This window comes from Vanessa cardui, chromosome 12 (genome assembly GCF_905220365.1).
Source record: "Vanessa cardui chromosome 12, ilVanCard2.1, whole genome shotgun sequence".
Lineage (NCBI taxonomy): Eukaryota > Metazoa > Arthropoda > Insecta > Lepidoptera > Nymphalidae > Vanessa > Vanessa cardui.
This window is the reverse complement of record NC_061134.1, coordinates 2,407,182-2,428,136: the sequence shown is the minus strand read 5'-3', so window position 1 is coordinate 2,428,136 and position 20,955 is coordinate 2,407,182. Positions and strand designations below refer to the sequence as shown.

At 32.4% G+C, this 20,955-nt stretch overlaps 1 protein-coding gene across 1 annotated transcript in view; it reads left to right on the top strand.

Annotated features, from left to right (window-relative positions):
• The window catches only part of LOC124534144, a 31,355-nt gene extending 19,028 nt beyond the window's left edge, over positions 1 to 12,327 (top strand). Inside the window, exons 3-4 of the mRNA XM_047109838.1 lie at positions 6,772 to 6,869; positions 12,189 to 12,327. Of these exons, the coding sequence (XP_046965794.1) occupies positions 6,772 to 6,869; positions 12,189 to 12,327 (237 nt within the window). The remainder of the gene's footprint in view (positions 1 to 6,771; positions 6,870 to 12,188) is intronic.
• Positions 12,328 to 20,955: the final 8,628 nt, after the last annotated feature.

The window sequence follows — 20,955 nt, the reverse complement described above, 5'->3', positions numbered from 1 at the left end:
CGTTACTTTGTCATGGATCCTGTGCTCAGAACCTTACCAAACTTTCACCAAATTACCCTTGAAGTATATATTTTATAATAAAAAAAGAATTATCAAAATTGGTTAACGTGATTTTCAGTTATTCACCGATTTGTCGCGCATATACATAATGCAAATTTAAGACTTATGTCGTTTTCATATGTATACCATCATCGGAAAAAAATTAAAAAAAAAATGGGACCCCACGGGAAGCACTACCTTTCAAACAAAAAAAAAATTATCAAAATCGGTCCACCCAGTGAAAAGTTATGAGGTAACAAACATAAAAAAAAAAAAAAAAAAAATACAGACGAATTGATAACCTCCTCCTTTTGGAAGTCGGTTGATAATCAAAACAACTTCTCTGTATATAACTTTTTATCTAGCAATTTTAGTCATTTTTATTTGGTTTTCAAACGCGAATTAACTGTTCTCAAATTTTATAAAATAATTCTAAGTTCAATTTAATTTTAGCCTAAATTCAAAATTGGAACACAAATCAGCCGCCATATTGATTTTAACAAGAATTTGTTTTGCTTAATTTTCTATTTTCTGTCAAAACTGCTAAGAATATAAATTGATTATAAATCAAACTTCCTATAACTTCTATAACAACAATTATGATCGATCGTGAATTATCAAATAACAAATTATGACACGATTAGAGAATTTTATCGCATTTATAATATATATTGAAATATAATTCTAAACTCAAATTGTACATACATTGTTGCACAATCGCTGAAGAGAAATTTCTTAACTTATACTATGTTGATATGCACGGTTAAAATTCCATGTCGAGTCCCTAAAATTTCATAAAGATTTTCCATTAAATAATTCTATGAAGCAGCTCAGAGTCAGCTCATTTTGGAAATGTGTAGCGCACATGTTTCCAATTGGAAGCATACCGTGAATGACCAGCACGTTTGAAATATTTCCAATCGTGATCCAAATGACTAGAAAGCCGTTTGCAACTTTATTGGATAATGAGAGTGTGAGTAAAGAGTGCACCTGTGCTTGGACACTTAATTGTGCACTATAATATGTCGTACATCTTTGGCCACTCTCCGGTTAAATTGACTGAAATCGCTCAGGACGATATTTTGTCAAGAAAGATAGTAAAGTAAGAAATAAATATAAAAAAAAAATGTAAGTAAATATTAAATTATAATTTTTTTATGGAATAGCATTTAGGCCACCTGGTAAGTGGTCACCAACACCCATAGCCAATGACGCTGAAATAAATATTAACTATTCCTTACAGCGTCAATGTGCCACCAACCTTGGGAACTAAGATGCTATGTCCCTTGTGCCTGTAGTTACACTGGCTCACTCACCCTTTTAACCGGAACACAACAATACTGCGTACTGTTGTTTAGCGATAGATATTTTATGATTGGGTGGTACCTACCCAGGCGGGCTTGCACAAAGCCCTACCACCAAGAATTATGCACCACCACGTATGCATCTCAGGTTCATCTATTTTGTCAGGTAATTTGTAAAACGTGGTTAAAGTTTCTCTCCAGGCGTAATGGATTATCGTATTGTATACTTACGATGTGTGAATGGTTGTGTGTGTGAGTGCACTACAACATTTATAGTATGTGATACATAGTTTGTCAGTCTCCAAGAAACATTTTCATTGATCAGTACCCCTAGTACGAGTTTCAATACTTCTTGCGTTAATAACGTATCGTCTATTCGAAAACGTTTACGAAGGATTTGAATTCGATAGTATAAGTTTGACATTACTCGTTTGCGTTAAAACCATGATAGCCATCGAGCTACTCGAAAAAGACTACCACGCAATTCATATTTCCATCTCACTTACACGCGCTGAAAAGAGTGAGAGAAAATATTTTGTCATTTTTATTGTATTTGACATCTCTCGCAAAGTATTGTCTAATGTCTTTAAAAATTTAAAGGTTATATTATCGTATTTTACAATGTTTACATTACTATAAGAAATAGAACGTTGAATGCTTTAATTTTTAAGTGTTATAATAGCAGTGAAAAGAGAAGAAATTACACTGAAACATTGTTTGAATTATATTATAAAATTCATCAAGAGGTACGTAAACATTTTATTATTACATTAAGTAAATGAAACGATACGTAATAATTGTAAGGCCCGTAAGTTTATAATAAAGATTCTAAACGTTTAAAAATATATATAAACAGTGAATATTGTTATTAATATAGAGGAATTTGTGTTAAACTATAAGTAACCTACAAATATTGTTAATTGAATTCTCCTTACAATTTTACGTTGATATAGAGAGCATCTATTAATAAGTAAAATTAGTTTGCGAACACTTTTATTCTATATTTAAATTATTGTTTTTATTTCCTGTTTATAAAGTTTAATTTAAAATGAAGTGACTTTCATCTCAATTCAAACTTATGCTTAAATTATTTTGTTATTTCGATATTATCCTAATTAAATACAAACTATTTCAATATACTACAATAATATGCATGTCTAATTTCCATTATGTATTATGGACCTTATTAATTATATTTCAATTAGGGTTCACTTAGATTTAAATAATTCCATGATCATGACTATCTTATATGTTTGTGAATGTATTAATAAAAAATATTGTTTGTGATTACAGTTCCAAAGAAGAAATACAAGCCTAGATAATACAAATACATCTGTGCTGCATTTTCCAGTGTGATACTACATCTATCACTCTTAACTCCAAGAATCATTGTTAAAATAAAGTTTAATATATAGAAAACAAATACCTAATACTTACTGCCATAATTTGTTTTTTATTTTTCCTAAAATATAATTATGTATATAACATATATAAAGGTTTTTATTTACATTACACAACAAAGAGTTCATAGTTTTAATTGACTGTTTTAATATACCCCATAATTGAAAAAGTATAAGTAACAACATTCTATTTTATTAAGCAATGAGTGTTTTTGAAGTTGATTATTTATGAGAGAAATCAAAACAATAGTTATTGATTTTCCAGTGTGATGCTACATCTATCACTCTTAACTCCAAGAATCATTGTGAAAATAAAGTTTAATATATAGAAAACAAATACCTTATAATTACTATCATAATTGGTATTTTTATTTTTCCTAAAATATAATTATATGCACTACATACATAAAGTTTCTGATTTACATTAAACAATAAAGAGTTAATAGTTTTAATTATCTGTTTTATACTACTATTGTTATTTATATTTTTACTTTTTGAAAAAGGATAAATAACAACATTCTATGTTTTTAAGCAATGAGTGTTTTGGACGTTGATTATTCATGAGAATTCAAAACAATAGTTATAAGCATTTATTGAGTATAATAATAATGTATATATAAGTTAATATAAACATATAATATACATACATAATAGTAATAAATAATGTACCTATAGATGTTTCTAATATAATAATGCATATTTTTTATATCATTCTCAATTCAATTTCATATTACAATATCATAGAAAATAATATATATTCAATAAAGAGACAAATCCACTTTTCAGTATGTTTATTGTTTGAATTAAATGAAAAGGAAATTATATAGAGATGTAGATAACTGTTCAATGAATGATCACTTGTTTCTTGTCTGCACCAAATCATCATTAATAATAGCATAGCTGCTCCAAATAAAGGATTGATTCACTCATAGCCTGAAAAATATATTTTTTTTTTATTAATAATGATTACACTAAAGAATGACAGTTAATTATACCCCCATCATACCTTTACAGCATTCTCAACTGCTACCAATATTGTTAGGAATAATAACAAAAATAAGTTAAGTATTTTTAATGTTTTTGAAAATACTCATTTAAACAATATACATATTTCAATTATAACTTGTTTTACTATTTTGTTTAAGCGATTTTATGATATTATGATAATTGAATTATATTATTTTACATTATTATCATTTATTTTCGATGTAATTAAATAATACATTAGCATGCCATTTAAAAATATATGTTTATTTAGACTCACCTTGCGTTTGTATCATATTTGTAAATATATTGAAAATAAGTTAATATTTATTACTCATTTCTTCTTCACATGTTAACGCATAAAAATATTAACATTTTCTAAGGCAATTCTCAAGAAAATATGTTAGTTTAAAATACGGCTAATTAAAGATAAATTTCACCGCAGAATTCAGTTTCGTTGCTTTTTAATATTCTAAAAGACTACCGTAACAGTTGTAGCTACTTTTCAAGCATTATATTGCCTCACATGTTTAGTAATTAATTTTCAAAAATAGGTTTCACTGACGCTCACCGAAATAAATTCAGTGAGTTCAAACTCGATAAGAAAGTAACGAAAACGTCAATTTACATGAGTAAATCTGTCAAAAGTGTTACTCGTACTACCAAAATGTCGAAAACCGCGCGTTATTTCGACTTCGAAGTCGATAAAGTTAGTAATAAAAACTCGTACTGCCGATTTTAGTTCCTCTGCGTTTACGCTTGGGGTGCTGATAGGATTTGTATGAAAAGAAAACCGAAAGTAAATTACATGAAGTTAACTGTCAAACTCGTACTAAGGGTACAGGTCATCACCATCATCATTGCGATCGTCTAATATTTTCATCCAAAATTTTACTATCATGGATTTACATGAAATATTTATATCATGTATAACGTTTTTAATTATCAATCTCTATTAATATTATAAACGTGAAAGTAACTGTTTATCTGTCGCTCTTTCACGACCAAACTGAACCTGATATTTGGTATGAAGCAAACTTGAACTCCAAACAAGGTCATTGGCTACTTTTTTTGCCTGACACATGACGACCAACACCCTAAAACTCAAGTGAAGCCGCGGGAGGCAACCAGTCTTAGATATAATAGAACATGAATTTACTTAAAACGAAAAAACGATCATAATCCCACGGCTAACAGCTATCTCTCAAAATAAACAAAATGTCTATACCATTCCCCCTACTCGTTAAAATGTGTTAATATTTTCCAGTGTCGCCTCAGCGTTGAATAAAATTGTAATCATTTGGTGTCAACACCCGTGTCCACCCGACGATAGAACATCTCATAGATCAATGAAATAACAGACAGAATTTTGTTTATTATTTTCTTGAATATAAATTTTTCTTCTGTAGAATGTATACTAACTAACTCGATGTATATTGTCCGTTATATTATGAAATGCTTTGAATACTCTTATTTGAATTTTAAACACATTTCCATTGTTTTTATTTTCGTCGGCTATATCTGCATTAGTAATTTAAAAAAGAATAAAAGTACCAGGTTGTTCATCAGTTGCATACTTGTGGCCATAAAATAAAAAAAAAACAGCTTGTTAATCCAGCAAACTGCTTTAAAAGTTTTCGTATTGTTTCATTCGGAAGCACTAGATGAAATATAAAAATAAATAAATCATATGAGAAATCTGTTGTCGGGCTCCAGGTTTGAACCATCAATTTTTTGTTGAAATTAATGTGCACAATTCATTATTGTTATTTTTTAACTTTAATGAAACTAATTTCAATCCTCATAATTATTAAGTAATCTTTGAGCGGAAAAATAAAAAAGAAATAGACAGAAAATTCTGTTGAACTAATAGTCTGTTATATCTACTAAAACAATATACATACTTATGTATTTTATGTATATATGACAGGATGCCACAGTGAGCTAGTGATTAAGTTCAGAAACAATATTTGTGCCTATACCATATTAAATGTCTATAAAAGTAATCTCTGCATCAAAAGTACTCTGTACATATCACTCTTTATAAGAAAATTCTCATAAAACAAATGGCTTCCAATAAAAATAACATTTACACTTTTTTTAGATACTGTATTGGAGACAGGTGCGTGTACTTGATAGGTGACAATGGCTTTTCTAACAGAAAATATCAGTTGTGAAGAAAATTGGAAATTATGTTGCATAGATATATGAAAACCCAGGTTAGGTCATAGTGGAATAACCTTTTCCTCGTGAGATTAAGGCTTATGTTAAAAGTAGGATGTCTCGGCTGTTACTCTTTTCTACTATAAAATCAATACTTTGATGATGTCTGTTTAGAATTCAGATGTTTGGAGGCTGTTACTTTATTCTCCTTTTTTATGGTATAGGTTGGCGGACGAGCATATGGGCCACCTGATGGTAAGTGGCCACCATCACCCACAGACAATGACGCTGTAGGAAATATAAACTATTTCGTTCTTCGTCAATGCACCACCAACCTTGGGAACTAAGATGCTATGTCCCTTGTGCCTGTAGTTACACTGTCTTCTATACAATTAATACTTTTTATTGATGATCAGTTATCTTTAATCGTATTGGGTGTGAAGTATTAATTGTGATGCGAATAGTTACGTACTAATCTCTTATATAACAATACATGTTTGCTTTATTGCCTAGCCTAAATAAAAAGTTTCCTGTTTTTTTTTTTATAAGGTAAGTACGCTTTGCCACCAGATGGTAAGTGATCACCGATGCCCACAGACATTGACATTGTATTATTTTAATGATTTTTACATGGCTAATGCCCCACCGAGCTTGAGTACTGAGATGTGATGTCCTTAACCTGTAGTTACAATGGCTCACTCATCCTTCAACGAACTTAAGTGTTACTTGGCGGTAGAATACCTGATAAGTGGATGGTACATACCTAGATGGGCTTGCACAAAGCCATTATAACACCACAATGGTTTTTTCAATCTTTTAACTGATAAAGTTTAGGTATTACTTTAGATATGAGTCAATAATATAGTTACATTTTCTCTTAGGTCAGCCGAGCCACGGAGTTGGGAAAACTGGTGACCAGACTGCAGCAAGAGAGATCAGAAGTGGCTTTTTTCATATTCACCAACGGGAGCACGCTTAGGTATGTTGACATTATATTTATTCTTACTTATAATCAAATTGGATGTCTGATAGTAATACTGAAATAACCGTTTTTTTACTAAATGCATATATTGTATACAGGGTATATATACCGACATAGCATGTTTTTTACAATTTTTGTCTCTGTCTGTGTGTTTGTTCTGGCTAGTCTCTGGAACCGATTTTGAAGGGACTTTCACTACCGGATAGCTGATGTAATAAGAAGTAACTGTGGCAATAACGGTGACTTTTTTTGTTAAATTCAAATGCGTAGTTAATTGTGAATATAATGGTGAATAGCCAGACTATCTATAGACTTATCGATATAATTCGGGATTTTTCTCAATTATCAATATAATTCGTAATTTTTCTCAAATTCGTTATTTTTTTATTTTAAAAAAAATTAGATGTTTTCATGAAGGTTTTTTAACTTATTAACACTAAGTACAAGAAATTCGATCATACGAATTTGGAGCTTTGAGTAAGATTTATGTGTTCTAGAGACTTACTGAGTCTTGAGGTTCGGCAAAGATTAAAGTATTATTATTATATATTAGTTCAAACCATTTATACAATTATTCTAGTAATCGTACTAGAATAATTGTAACGGCCTACTGGTTAGAACTAATATATCGTAACGGATGATTACGGCTTCAAACCCAGCCGGTACCACTGAATTTTCATTTGCTTAATTGTATTTATAATTCCTCCCTATGTCTAATTACAACGAAATTCGACTTATCTGTATTGAAACGTCGTGGAATAAGCTTTAATCTTTCCCCTCAAAGGACAGGCCTTAGCCCAAGATTATGACATTTACAGGCTGTTACTTAAGATCTAGTTCATATGATAAAGGTGAAGAAAGACAGGTGAAATATAGACATACGAACTTCCTACGTATTATTAATATCATCCCACTGCAAGACTAAGGCTTCCTCTGTTATCTTCGAGTTTTTAAGCTTATTCCATTGCTCTATTCTAATAAGAGGCAGTATTGAATGTACAGTCAGAGTAAGAAAACCTTCGTCAGTTTTCAAATTAATTCCTCTATCAAGTCTTAAACTCTTAGTACCTTTTGAATCTAAACATAAAATCATTGCGAAGCAATATGTCATTCTCGATCGGTAAAGCAGATTAATGCTTATACTGACCACACGAAAATAGATCTTAAGGTGAGGAAACTTTTCTAACCCCGACTGTACATCTTTATAGGCTATGACTGTATAAGGCTATGAGTTTATTTTATAACAGTGTGCAGCTCAGTAAGTAAACACGTGATAGAATTTCCTTTGACGAGAATCAAATTAAACTCTGCTTTCCTCAATGTACCTTTAGTAACTGGCCGACATGATATTAAATATGAACAGATTATAAACAGGTGAAGTTGTACTGGTAAGGATTTAAATCCACATTAGTAAAACCACTGTTGTCAAAATCAAAATCAAAATATGCTTTGTTCGAGTAGGCTTTTACAAACACTTTTGAATCGTCAATTTAACAACTATATTAATTGAAACTAAGCTCACCGGTTATTCAAGTAGGGTTTTACAAGAACTTTTGAATCGTCAACTATATTTAGTGAAGCTACCATCGGTTCGTAAACTACATCTTACCGAGAAGAATAGGCATGAAAATCAGTGGATACTGTTTTTCAACATTTAAAAATACAGTCATACAGTTATACATATATGTAATATGCATATCAAGGAGTCGACAAGTATTAATTCCACGCTTTGTAACCGAGATATATAAAAAACTCTTCGTATATATCTCAGCTACAACATTTATTTTGTGGTAGGTCTTTGCAAGCATGTTTTGGTTTGTTACCACTCATCAGATAATCTACCGTTAAATAACAGTACTTAATATTGCGGTGTTATGTTTTGAAGGGTGGGTAAGCCAGGGTAACTACAGGCACAAGGGACATAACATCTTAGTTCTCAAGGTCTGTTAATTTCTATTAGCGCCATTGTCTATTAGCGGTGATGACCACTTACCATGCTTGTATGCCAACCTAGGTTATAAAAAAACGTATGAGCTAATGTCATAACTACCAAAAATTTTACACTATATTTTCGAGTCATACTCGGCCAAATTAAAAGAAGTCAGCGACACTGAAAACGTTTTAATGAAGTAAATAGTACCTACGCTTAATGATACTTCTATTATATTATAGTCTTTAACCGAAGATTATAAAATATTTCACGTATAATTTAATATTTTAAATGCTTCATACCGTTGAATAAAATCTAATTAAAGTACTTGTTATACTCAAACTTCCTGAAAAGGAGCGATATGAATGCTTAATATCCTGTACAAAACCTAATTGAAGTTATGTTAGTATTTTGTCATAAACATACACTACGGTGAGCGTGGGCGTCCCTTGTACAAAAATAATTATATTTTTTGTTTTCTTTACTCCAGACGTGGTCGGTCGAGATGTGATTTAAAAATTCTGATAGCGTAGTAAATGAAGAATATCAACCATTCAGTACATAATGAATATTCAAATTACTTTTTTTTGACTACGATTTATTATAGATGTATTTTTTTTATATCTTTGATCCTAATTTTTATGACTTAAGTGAGTTAGTATACATATTCTTGACTAGCTGTGGCCACGACCTTGTACGTGTAAATTAACAAAAAAAAATGATTGTAGTCTAAGTTACTATTCATGTTATTCAGCTATATGCCAATGAAAGTCCCGTTAAAATCGGTCCAGTCGTTCAAGAGATTAGCCGGAACAAACAGATGGACAGACAGACCGACAAAAATTGTAAAAAAATGTTAATTTGATATATGTACCGTATGTACATATGCATTGAGTAAAAAAGGATTACTTTAGGATTACTCTTGGTGGTAGGGCTTTGTGCAAGCCCGTCTGGGTAGGTACCACCCACTCATCAGTTATTCTACCGCCAAACAACAGTACTCAGTATTGTTGTGTTCCGGTCTGAAGGGTGAGTGAGCCAGTGTAACTACAGGCACAAGGGACATAACATCTTAGTTCCCAAGGTTGGTGGCACATTGACGATGTAAGGAATAGTTAATAATTCTTACAGCGTTAATGTCTATGGGCGATGGTGACCACTTACCATCAGGTGGCTCATATGCTCGTCCGCCAACCTATACCATAAAAAAAAAAAAAAAAAACTTTAATATTACAAACAGACACTCCAATTTTATTATATGTATAGATATTTACGATCAAAGTAGTAACAACAACTGCCTGTAAAGTTCCCACTGCTGGACTAAGGCCGCTCTTATCCCTTTGAGGAGAAGGTTCGGAACATATTCTACCACGCTGTTCCAATGTGGGTCGGTGGAATATACATGTGGTTGAATTTCTATGAAATTAGACACATGCATGTTTCCTCACGATGTATTCCTTCACCGCCGTGCATGAATTATAAACAAATTAGGCACATGAATATTGAGTGGTGCTTGCCTAAAAATAAAATATATGATAAATATATTTAAATTTATATTTCAGATTACAAGTAGTAATTTTCCACTGTTGGACAAATCCTTCCTTAAGGTTAATTATAATTAGTCTTGCGATTGCTCACACCAAAAATTAATTTTGATTTTAAAAATTGCTTAAATTATATTATGATTTTGAAAGCTTAAAATGAACTGGAATTCTTGAGGTTTTATTCTAATAAAAGGTATTTTTGAGGAAATCGATAAACGACGTAAGAAACTTCGTCTATTAGCATACAATAGCAAAATTTTATAAAAATCACCAATTTTTAGACTGACCTTTAGAAATATTTTTTATTGTTTTAAAATAAGAATAATAGGTAGTGCTTAATATATATATGTTTATTTGAAGCGACGGTTTCTCAGATTCAGGAAAGAAAGAGCTACAAATTACTAGGGCATCGCTAATGGTACTGTATTGGATACATCCACCATGGGGACTAAAATTATATCCCTAAAGTAGCTTTGGATTTAGACCTTGATGGGAAGAAAACGTAGGCGGCCTAAGCAAGCTTGCCGTTACGGCGGAAGTCTCGAGTATCAATAAAACTAATGAGTTAGGTAAAGCACCAAGGCCGATTGGAAAGGAAAAATACACTGACAATCTACTATAAAACACACACACACAGGAAAAATATAACTAAAAACAAAAATTTAGTACATATACAATGTACATATTATAAAACAAAGTTCATGCTGTCTGTATGTTTAGATCTTATAAACTAGGTAACGATTATTAAGGCTGTTTTCATTAACGAAAAGAATAATTCAAGAAGAAGGCTCATTTGCATAATATGTATATTGCGGTAGCGAAAAAAACGAATATTCTAACATGCCTAGTCAAAGCATAACAATTTTGTTTTTTATATTTACATCTTCAATCAATACATTGTAATATAGAACCTTGCTGTTCCCGTGTAAAGCTCGTGTAGGTAGTAACTAATAAAATAAAATAAGATATTTTTAAAATAAGGAAAATAAATGATTCAAGCAGAAGATCCTATGATAGAATAATTTCAAACATATAAAGATTTGTTAAGAAATTTTCCTTTACGGAAAAACTAGTCGAATTTAACTTCAAAGACGATGCGATAGGGCTAATCCAACTTTTAATCCGTTATCTGTTAACTTCTAAATAAAAAACTTATGGCCTCACTACATTACCTTAATATTATCTTAAAGCATTCAGATTAGAACACGTGCATCTTATGATTGCGGGTTCAAACCCAGGCAAGCACCACTATATATATATATTATACGAGATATGTGCTTAATTTGTGTTTATAATTCATCTCGTACTCGCGTTCCGAAGGAAAACGTCGTGAGGAAACCTGCATGTGTCTAATTTCGTCGAATTTCTGCCATATGTGTTCCAACCCACATTGGAACAGCCTAGTCGAATATGTTTCAAACCTTCTCTTCAAATGGAGAGGAGGACTTAGCCCAGCTGTGGGAAATTTACAGGCTGTTACTTTACTCTCCTAGCCGATATGGCCCAGGGGATAGAGCGCTTACATCTTAACACATGTGTGTGAAAATTTAAAGATTTGTGCGTTCAAGCAAGCACCACTGAATTTTCACATGCTTAATTTGTATATAATTCATCTCGAGCTCGGTGAAGGAAAATATGGTGAGGAAACCTGCATGTGTTTAATATCAACGAAATTTTGGCACTCGTGAATCAACCAACCTGTACTGAATGTCTGATGAGCGGGTGGAACACAGTCAGATGAGCTTGCTCAAAAACATATCATCAAAAATAATTGCTCTAGATCAACATTGATACGGATTTTTGTGTAGTGTTATTTCATTGAGTATTATATTTTCATTTAAGGTCAAATTTAACGCAACGGTTCGCGAGCACTGATAGCGCTATAGAGCAGATGGGAGACCTGCCTTTCCTAATGTTCAAGAACCGAGCAGTTCCTGTGGATGGTGAAGCATTTCTCGCCGAGCTGTCTGATCTAAGGTAGGTTTTAATACATAATATTAAATTACTAATTAGTCCCGATATGGCCTAAATGACTACTGACATATATTAGCGAACATTACAGGTTCAAACACCCATAAATAATATTCATATGCTTAATCTATGTGTATAATTCAACAATTGCTTAAGAGTGAAAAAGAACATCGTGAGGAAACCTACACTTGTCGTATGTAAATGTCACATATTTGAGCAGCTTAGTAAAGTAAGCTTCAATCCGTTTCCTCATAAAGAATACTGCTGGTGCTATATATAGCTGGTGTACGCCTACATGAGGCGTAGCTCAGCCTAGCCATGGAACACTTACAAGCTGCTACATTACTTTTAGTCGCTTTTGACGTTTGCAATATTATGAACATAGTTTGAATTAATTATTATTAATTATTTCTGTATTATTCCACAAGGTGTTTTCAGAAAATTAAACTCATAAATATATGATAACGCGTATGTCCAGTAAAACATACACTTTACTCTTAAAAGCCGAGTCAGTAAAAAAAATTTCAGACGCTACTGGCCTGTTGAGTTGAGTTGATCCCAGATCTAGGCTGATAAGCTAGCTACTCCAAACCAGCTAGCTGGCAAGGACCAATGACACAAATATCAGATTTGATTTACGTAGTTTATATTACGTTCATTAGAGATGACAACGTCTTGCAATTAATATTATATCAGCTATCAATCAGCCGTAATTAAATTAAACTAAGCAATACAACTAAGTACCAAAGCATACAGCTAAGATGACCCAATGGTTAGAACTTGTGTGTGTTAACTGAGGATTGCAGGTTCAAACCCAAGTGCGCAGTACTGAGTTATCAATGTGTTTAATTTATGTTTATGATAATTTTGTGCTCTCAAAAATCAAAATCATAATAAACTTTATTCAAGTGGTCTTTTACAAGCCCTTTTGAATCGTCATTTAACAATTAAGTGAAGCTACCACCGGTTAAAAAAGTAGATTCTACCGAGAAGAACCGGCAAGAAGATCAGTAGTTACTATTTTTCAACATTTAAAAAATACAATCATATTGGTTAAATACAATTATATATGTATGTAATGTATCCTGCCTGGAAGTCAACATGTATTAAAATGTATTAAACATTTAGCCTGTTAAGATGTGTTCTGCGAGAACAAACTCGAAACGCTTTCAATATCAGAATGTGACATGACTCGTACTAATAATACAATGTATATGATATACGCAGAAAATTGCGTATGATCTTAAGTTAGTTGTTAATATTTTACGAGTGAAATATGCAATAGATTCTTACAGAATTGTTTTTTTTATGGTATAAGTTGGCGGACGAGCATATGGGCCACATGATTGTAAGTGTTCACCATCACCCATAGACAATGACGCTGTAAAAAATATTAACTATTCCTTACATCGTCAATGTGCCACCAACCTTGGGAACTAAGATGTTATACCCTTTGTGCCTGTATTTACACTGGCTCACTCACCCTTCAATCCGGAACACAACAATACTGAGTACTGTTATTTGGCGGTAGAATAACTGATGAGTGGGTGGTACATACCCAGACGGGCTTGTACAAAGCCCTACCACCAAGTAAAGCAAAGCAAAGTACTGTTGACCGGAAAAGAATGAAACTCGACGTATAATAAATAATAAATATGAGAAAACATCACATACATTACTCTGATCCCAATGTAAGTAGCTAAAGCACTTGTGTTATGGAAAATCAGAAGTAACGATGGTACCACAAACACCCAGACCCAAGACGATATAGAAAAAGGGATCGAACCCGAAACCTCGGAATGGTGTAGCTATGAAAACCGGTGTACACACTACTCGACCATGGAGGTCGTCAAACGTATATAAACACGTACAAAAATGAAGCCAAACTATATACGCCGAGTTGTAATAAATAAAAAACAAACAAAGTTTTTGTTTAAGGTAAACATTTGTTTGAATCAAAGTTGAGACCAGATAGTGATCTCCCGTCGCAATAATTTTCAATTTCTTCATGGAAACAAACAGGAGTAGCGACAGCTACGAATAATTAATCTCAATTTAGTACGAGTACAACGCTTCGGCTAATCTTTACAAGGTGTTAGAAGACATACATACGCGTCTTTTTTTCACCTGAAAATTGTTTAAAAGAACCTTTTGCATATAAAATTTAATTTGTCTTAAAAATCCACAACAGCGCGACTTATAAGACATTTTCTGCCTCGCTCTGTGGAAACAGCTTTCGCCAACGGTTTTTCCGAAGTGATACGACTTGAGAAACTTAAAGAAAAGAGCGTATTCCTCAAAGGCCAGCAAAGAACTTGCAACCATCGATGTTGCAGATGTCCTTGTGCGGTGGTAATCACTTTCTATCAAATGAACCTTCTGCTCGTCATCTAAAACATTAAAAAGTATAACAAAACACATAATATTTGGTTAGATATACACTTTTTCGAATTTCTATTGATCTTTGTTAATATTAAGATTTTTTTTCGAATTCCAAGCATGCCGAAGAATAGCCAACCTATTTGATATTATAGTGCAAAAGTGCACAAACATAAACACAAGTGCAGTCTCTATTATTAATTTCACACATAACCTACTCTCTCCGCTAGGACATTTTACTTGTTGAACCAGATTTTGGGAAGGCGTTATATTTAACAAAAACAAATTTAAATTGAGCTTAATAATAATATATGTTAACATTATTTAACATAATACATACTGAAGGTTACAAGTCGCTAAGTTTCTTTAAGAATTTCTTCTAATGTCTATTCTTAATTATCAACGAATTTACCTGTAAGACCTCCGTTGGTGTAAAAAAGATGTTCATGGGTGTTCGTTTCCTTCAGACTCTTGCTCCCTTGACCCCATTCCAAAAAGAAGTTAACTTACAAAACTATCTTTATTTTTATAATACCTTATCAAAATATAATAAATGAAAAAATATTTTATTAATAATATTTTAAGTGCTTACAAATATTACTATAAATTAAAAATATAAAATTATAAACATGTCAAAATAAACATTGCAATTTCAATAATCATTAAAAGATCACAATATTAAGTACTAAATTATCATCCCTTCTACTGGAAAACTATTCTCCTAATAATACTACATTATACAAACAAAAGAAATTTCATGTTAGCGGTTTTAGTGCGAAAGCTGATCTGTATATTTCTCCATGTTGCAACTTGTCTGACTCCTAATTTATCGAAGTAATCAATTTAATTCGCGAAGCAGCCTTTTAATGTCAATTACCACGCCATTAAAACCAACTCGTATGCCGTGACAGCGAACGGCATGACAGTCTTAATATACCGTCATGTCCCCTCCCCCCCCCCCACCGTTCGATGGAAATCCCTTACGTACATGGTTTTCAAAAATCAAAATAAACTTTATTCAAGTAGGCTTTTACAAGCACTATTGAATCGTCATTTTAAAATTAAGTGAAGCTACTTTTACAATAGGGTTCCAGATATATTTCAAGCTGTGAATTTTGTGATTGCATATATTTTCCCTTTGGTAATAAAACCAGCGCTTCTGCCTATTTATGAATTACAAATGTGACAAAAGGAAAAAAGCAAAAAGTAATTTTATATCTTTTTACAGATTTTCTTCCAAACCGGTGCTAGTTTTTTTTTACTCTGACTACCATCAAGATATCAGTGTAATCTTTTACCTGTCCTGATAAAAGAGATAACATGTTTTTAATAATGTCTAATTGTAAAAACTATCAAAAGAATACACATAAAATAGAGACTATGCAGAACTTTTCGAACAAAATTTTAGTACATTACAAAAACCGCTTTGCAGTTTCAATATAGACTATCGATGTGAAGCATGAATTTCATGTTCTAGTAAAGAATTAGATCCTGAATATATCGCCACTAGAACGCTGATGCGCGCTAAGCTCAACAATTTCATGCGATAAGTTCTGACAGTACATTGTAATATGACAACCGAGCTTTTGAAAGCTCTATTCTCGATATCATTTATGCATGTCTATTGCGTAACGAAAATCTATCAAAGATAATAGATTAAAATGATTAAACATATTTGACATATCATTCTTTAAGAGAGCCAAACTGGTCCAGTGGTTGGAACGCATATACATCTCAACCGTTGATTTCGGGTTCAAACTCAGGCAATAATAACTGAATTTTCAAGTGCTTAATTTGATTTTATAATACATCTCGTATGTAATGGTAAAAAAAAAAAACATCTTGAGGAAACCTGCATGTATCTAATTTCAATTATTTGTGCCACGTGTATGGTGGAATAAGCTCCTAACCGTATCCTCAAAGGGAGTGGAGGCCTTAACCCAGCATTGGGAGATTTACAGGCTGACACGTGTTATTCTTTACAAAATCAACAAATTAAACTTTCCTCTTAATATAATTATGACTCATTTTATTCTTCATGTATTAATATAGATATCGCGTTATTCTTTTAATATTTTTATCTCATTTGAAGCGATTGCAGTCATCATCAATCAATGTCTCCTGCTATGAAACTTTTCCAACATAATAAAAATAAACTTTGTTTGAATATTGATGATGATTAATTATTTTTTTCTATTACCTTGTATTTGTTTTATTTAAATTACATATTCATCTTTTTGTTTTAAATTCAAGATGGTTGATTGTTTAAAACGCGTGCATGACCGATGATAACGGGTTCAAATCCAGGCGAACATAACTGATTCTACATGTGCTGAATTTTTGTTTTTTTGTTTTCTATTTATCCACCAGATCACATTGCGGCAACATTTTAGAATTATCCAAAAAACTTCTCAAAGGGTAAGGAGGCCTAAGTCCAGCGGTGGGATGTTTACAAGTGTCACTTTTTTCCACAGTTATGTTAATTTTGCTGAATTGTGGCCCGTGCGTTAGCTTAGTAATTCCAATTTTTTGCATTATCTATTTTCTTAACAATTATGTGTAACTAATCTGGAATAGAAAGCAATATTTTCAACCGACTTCAAAAAGGAGGATGTTATCAATTCCTCTGTATTTTTTTACACAATATTTATACTAATAGTTCTATTGTGAGCCGTAAGGCGTCGTAAACGTAGAATGTTAGATTCTGAAATATGGTATTATACATTTGTACGACTGAATAAAACTGTATGGGGCGTTCCATAATATTACCTCTTACTAGAATAAACAATGGAATAACCTTCAAAACTCCAAGAAAACAGAGGAAGCCTTAGTCTTGCAGTGGGATGATATTAATATTACGCAGTAAGTTCGTAAGTACATCTATATTTTATATGTCTCTCTCCACTTTTATCATATGAGCTAGATCTTAAGTCTAGATCTAAATGCCTGTAAATGTCATAAGGCTACGGCTTCTTCTCCTTTGAGGAGAACTAATATTAGTGTTTTTTATGTGTTTAAAATAGACATAAATATTTGACTCACGCTTATGTTGATACGGTTCGCTGACCTCGGGTATCTCCCCTAGGGATTGGCGGCCCGCATAGTGACATAGTCAGTGGGCTGACCGTCAGGGCGTCACATTAGCATGCGATGAGCGATCCTGTAGCACCCGCTGAAAATACGGAGATGTTACGGGTTGTATGTTTTTCGGTGGTATTCTGGTGTGCCCAGTGTATTATGTGTTTAAAATAGACATAAATATTTGACTCACGCTTATGTTGATACGGTTCGCTGACCTCGGGTATCTCCCCTAGGGATTGGCGGCCCGCATAGTGACATAGTCAGTGGGCTGACCGTCAGGGCGTCACATTAGCATGCGATGAGCGATCCTGTAGCACCCGCTGAAAATACGGAGATGTTACGGGTTGTATGTTTTTCGGTGGTATTCTGGTGTGCCCGTGACTTGGGCACCGGTGAATCCCACATGCCCCACTTCACGTGGGAGAAACGCGTTGTGCGTTTTTCCAGGGATAACCAATAAAAAAATACAGTACGTTAAAACGTGTAGTGTCTCTATATACCAAAGGTAGAATAATCGTTTCGAATTTTTGATAAATGCTAGTCACTAAAATGGGTAATGCTATTTTTATAATAACGCTTTGGCACGTGCGACACAATATTGATGAAAGAAATATAATTTCGTTTCACATACATACATTACATACACAAACGTAATATAAATCATGAAATTTACAATTATTTATTCTTAACATTTTGACATAAAAACGATTGTCTCATTAATTTTATAATGTTTCATTTTATTAATAACCTTCGTACAATGTTGACTTATATTTCAATTTCCAAGTTATCTTAAAACACCTACACCTGTAAAAAGGTACGCAATTACCCATTTACTCATGATGACTTTTGGTTTATCGGTTTGTTGTACAGTCGGAGTAAGAAAACCTTCGTCGGTTTTCAAATTAATTCCTTTATCAAGTCTTAAGCACTTAGCACCTTTTGAATCTAAAAATCAAATCATTGCGACGCAATATGTCATTCTCGATCGGTAAAGCAGATTGTCGCTCATACTGAGCACACGAAAATAGATCTTAAGGTGACGAACCTTTTCTTACTCCGATTGTGTAACTTGATAGTGTCGTTAAATAAATAAATAAGTTATACACGGAAGTTTTACAAAAAGGGCGATTATTTACACCCAAAACGTTTCATTATTAAAGTGACGTTGTGTGATGTTATCAAATTGAAGCGACGAGTATATTATTTCACCCCATCCCCAAACACTTATCCTAATGCTTTTTTACATGGTTATGGAATTTTCGTATTAACTCACAGCTCATAATCACCGGCACTCCTTGAGTAAATGTTTCCATACGCCGTTACTTTCCATAACTTAGTATAATGTATTTTTAATATTATGTCATCCATTGGCGTTAGATAAGGACGGAATATATGCTGACTCTTTTATATCATTGTTCGAATTGAGAATTTTGAAATTGGAATTTCTTTTAGATACTTTTCTGATATGATGATATTTTTAGATCATTTTTTTTGTAGAAATGTTTCATCATCCTTTGTTAAGAGATTAAATTTTAAGATAAGATTTTTAAGAAGATTCGTGATTCCATATTTACCTGATAATGCTACTTAAAAAAAAATCAGGCATGAACATAGGAAAATCAGGAGTGAAATATTTACAGATTATTTCTCTTTAAATTGTCTTAATAAAATTACTACATTATTTTCTAAATATATAAATTTAGCGAAATTGTAGTGTCTGTTTGTAACTTTGTAATATTAAAATAAACGCTTTATACTAAATGCATATGTATATTCACATACACACACAAAATAACATTTTTTACTATCTTTGTAAGTCTATCTCTGTCAGGTTTTTTCCGGCTACTATCTGAAACGGCTGAACCGATTTTGATAGGACTTTGACGAGCAAATAACTGATGTAATATAAAGTAGAATTATATACAAGGTTACCATACAATGTCCAAATCCTGTTCATGTATCTCGTGCAGCCCTTACGCATGCCACCACTCCGCCGTTACGGGTGCCTCCCATCAACGACTCAAGATCACAAAAGCTGCCTATAACATAATCAATAAGTTACAGTAAAATCTGTAAACTGAACAATAGCTTTGATGTTAAATTCTAACGCGCACGAATCGCGAGTACAGCTAATAAGTATATAACCACAAAATACTATATCAGAACTGTTCAAAAGTACTGATCAACCTTAATTAGCCAGTGGATGTTAATTAAGCACGTCAACCGTTTCACACATCACCTAACTTCATTAATGAATGTTTAAGCCCTATTTAGTAGCGCGCATGGAATATTTCACTTGAATTAACTATCTTTTTGCTAAAATTAATCAAATAAAATTAATAATTATCAAAATTAATTCATTGATTGGTTTGGTTCTTAATATAGACTAGCTGTTCCCGCGACCAACTAAACAAGTATTATTGTAGTCTAAGTTAGTCCTTATTACATCAATTATCTGCCAGTTAATGTCCCGTCTAATCGGTCCAGCCGTTCCAGAAATAAGCCGGAACAAACACACAGACAGACAGACAGACAGACAAAAATAGAAAAATAATGTCATTTTGGTACATGTACCGTGTACACATACATATTCATTGAGTAAAATAGGGCTACTTTCTTTTTTAATTTTGCGTTCGTCTTTAACCGACTTTTAAAAAAAGGAGGATATCATTTCGAAACGTATGTATGTATTTCACGTTGTTAGAAATTAATGACATTTGAGTGTGTTGCCCCATTTAGGCTCATATGCTTAGTTTAATAAGTGTATGTTTGTCTAAAAATTTCACAAATAGGTAGTAAAAGTCGTATTCAGATGATCATTTTTAATCTAAGTTGGGTATACTTCAAAAAAAAAAAACTGTAAGTTTCACTAAAATCGGTCCAGTAGTTTCATAGAAATATTTTTTATTTTTAATTCACTACCTGTTTTAACTTTGAAGTCGCTTTATTTTTTTTTATTGTACTCTACATTTGACTTATTATTTAGTTTTGATTAGTTACTTTCAAATATTTTTACTCTTTTGTCAAACAAGTTAGACTGACTTCAGGCTTGAATTTAAGTCCGAGGTCGACACAACAAAAAGTTATTGGCTTTTTCCAATGAAAAACATCCAAGTAGCCCATCCAAGTGTTTCTAGGAAGCACGAGAAGTTATTGGTTCTGTCCAAGAATTCATTCC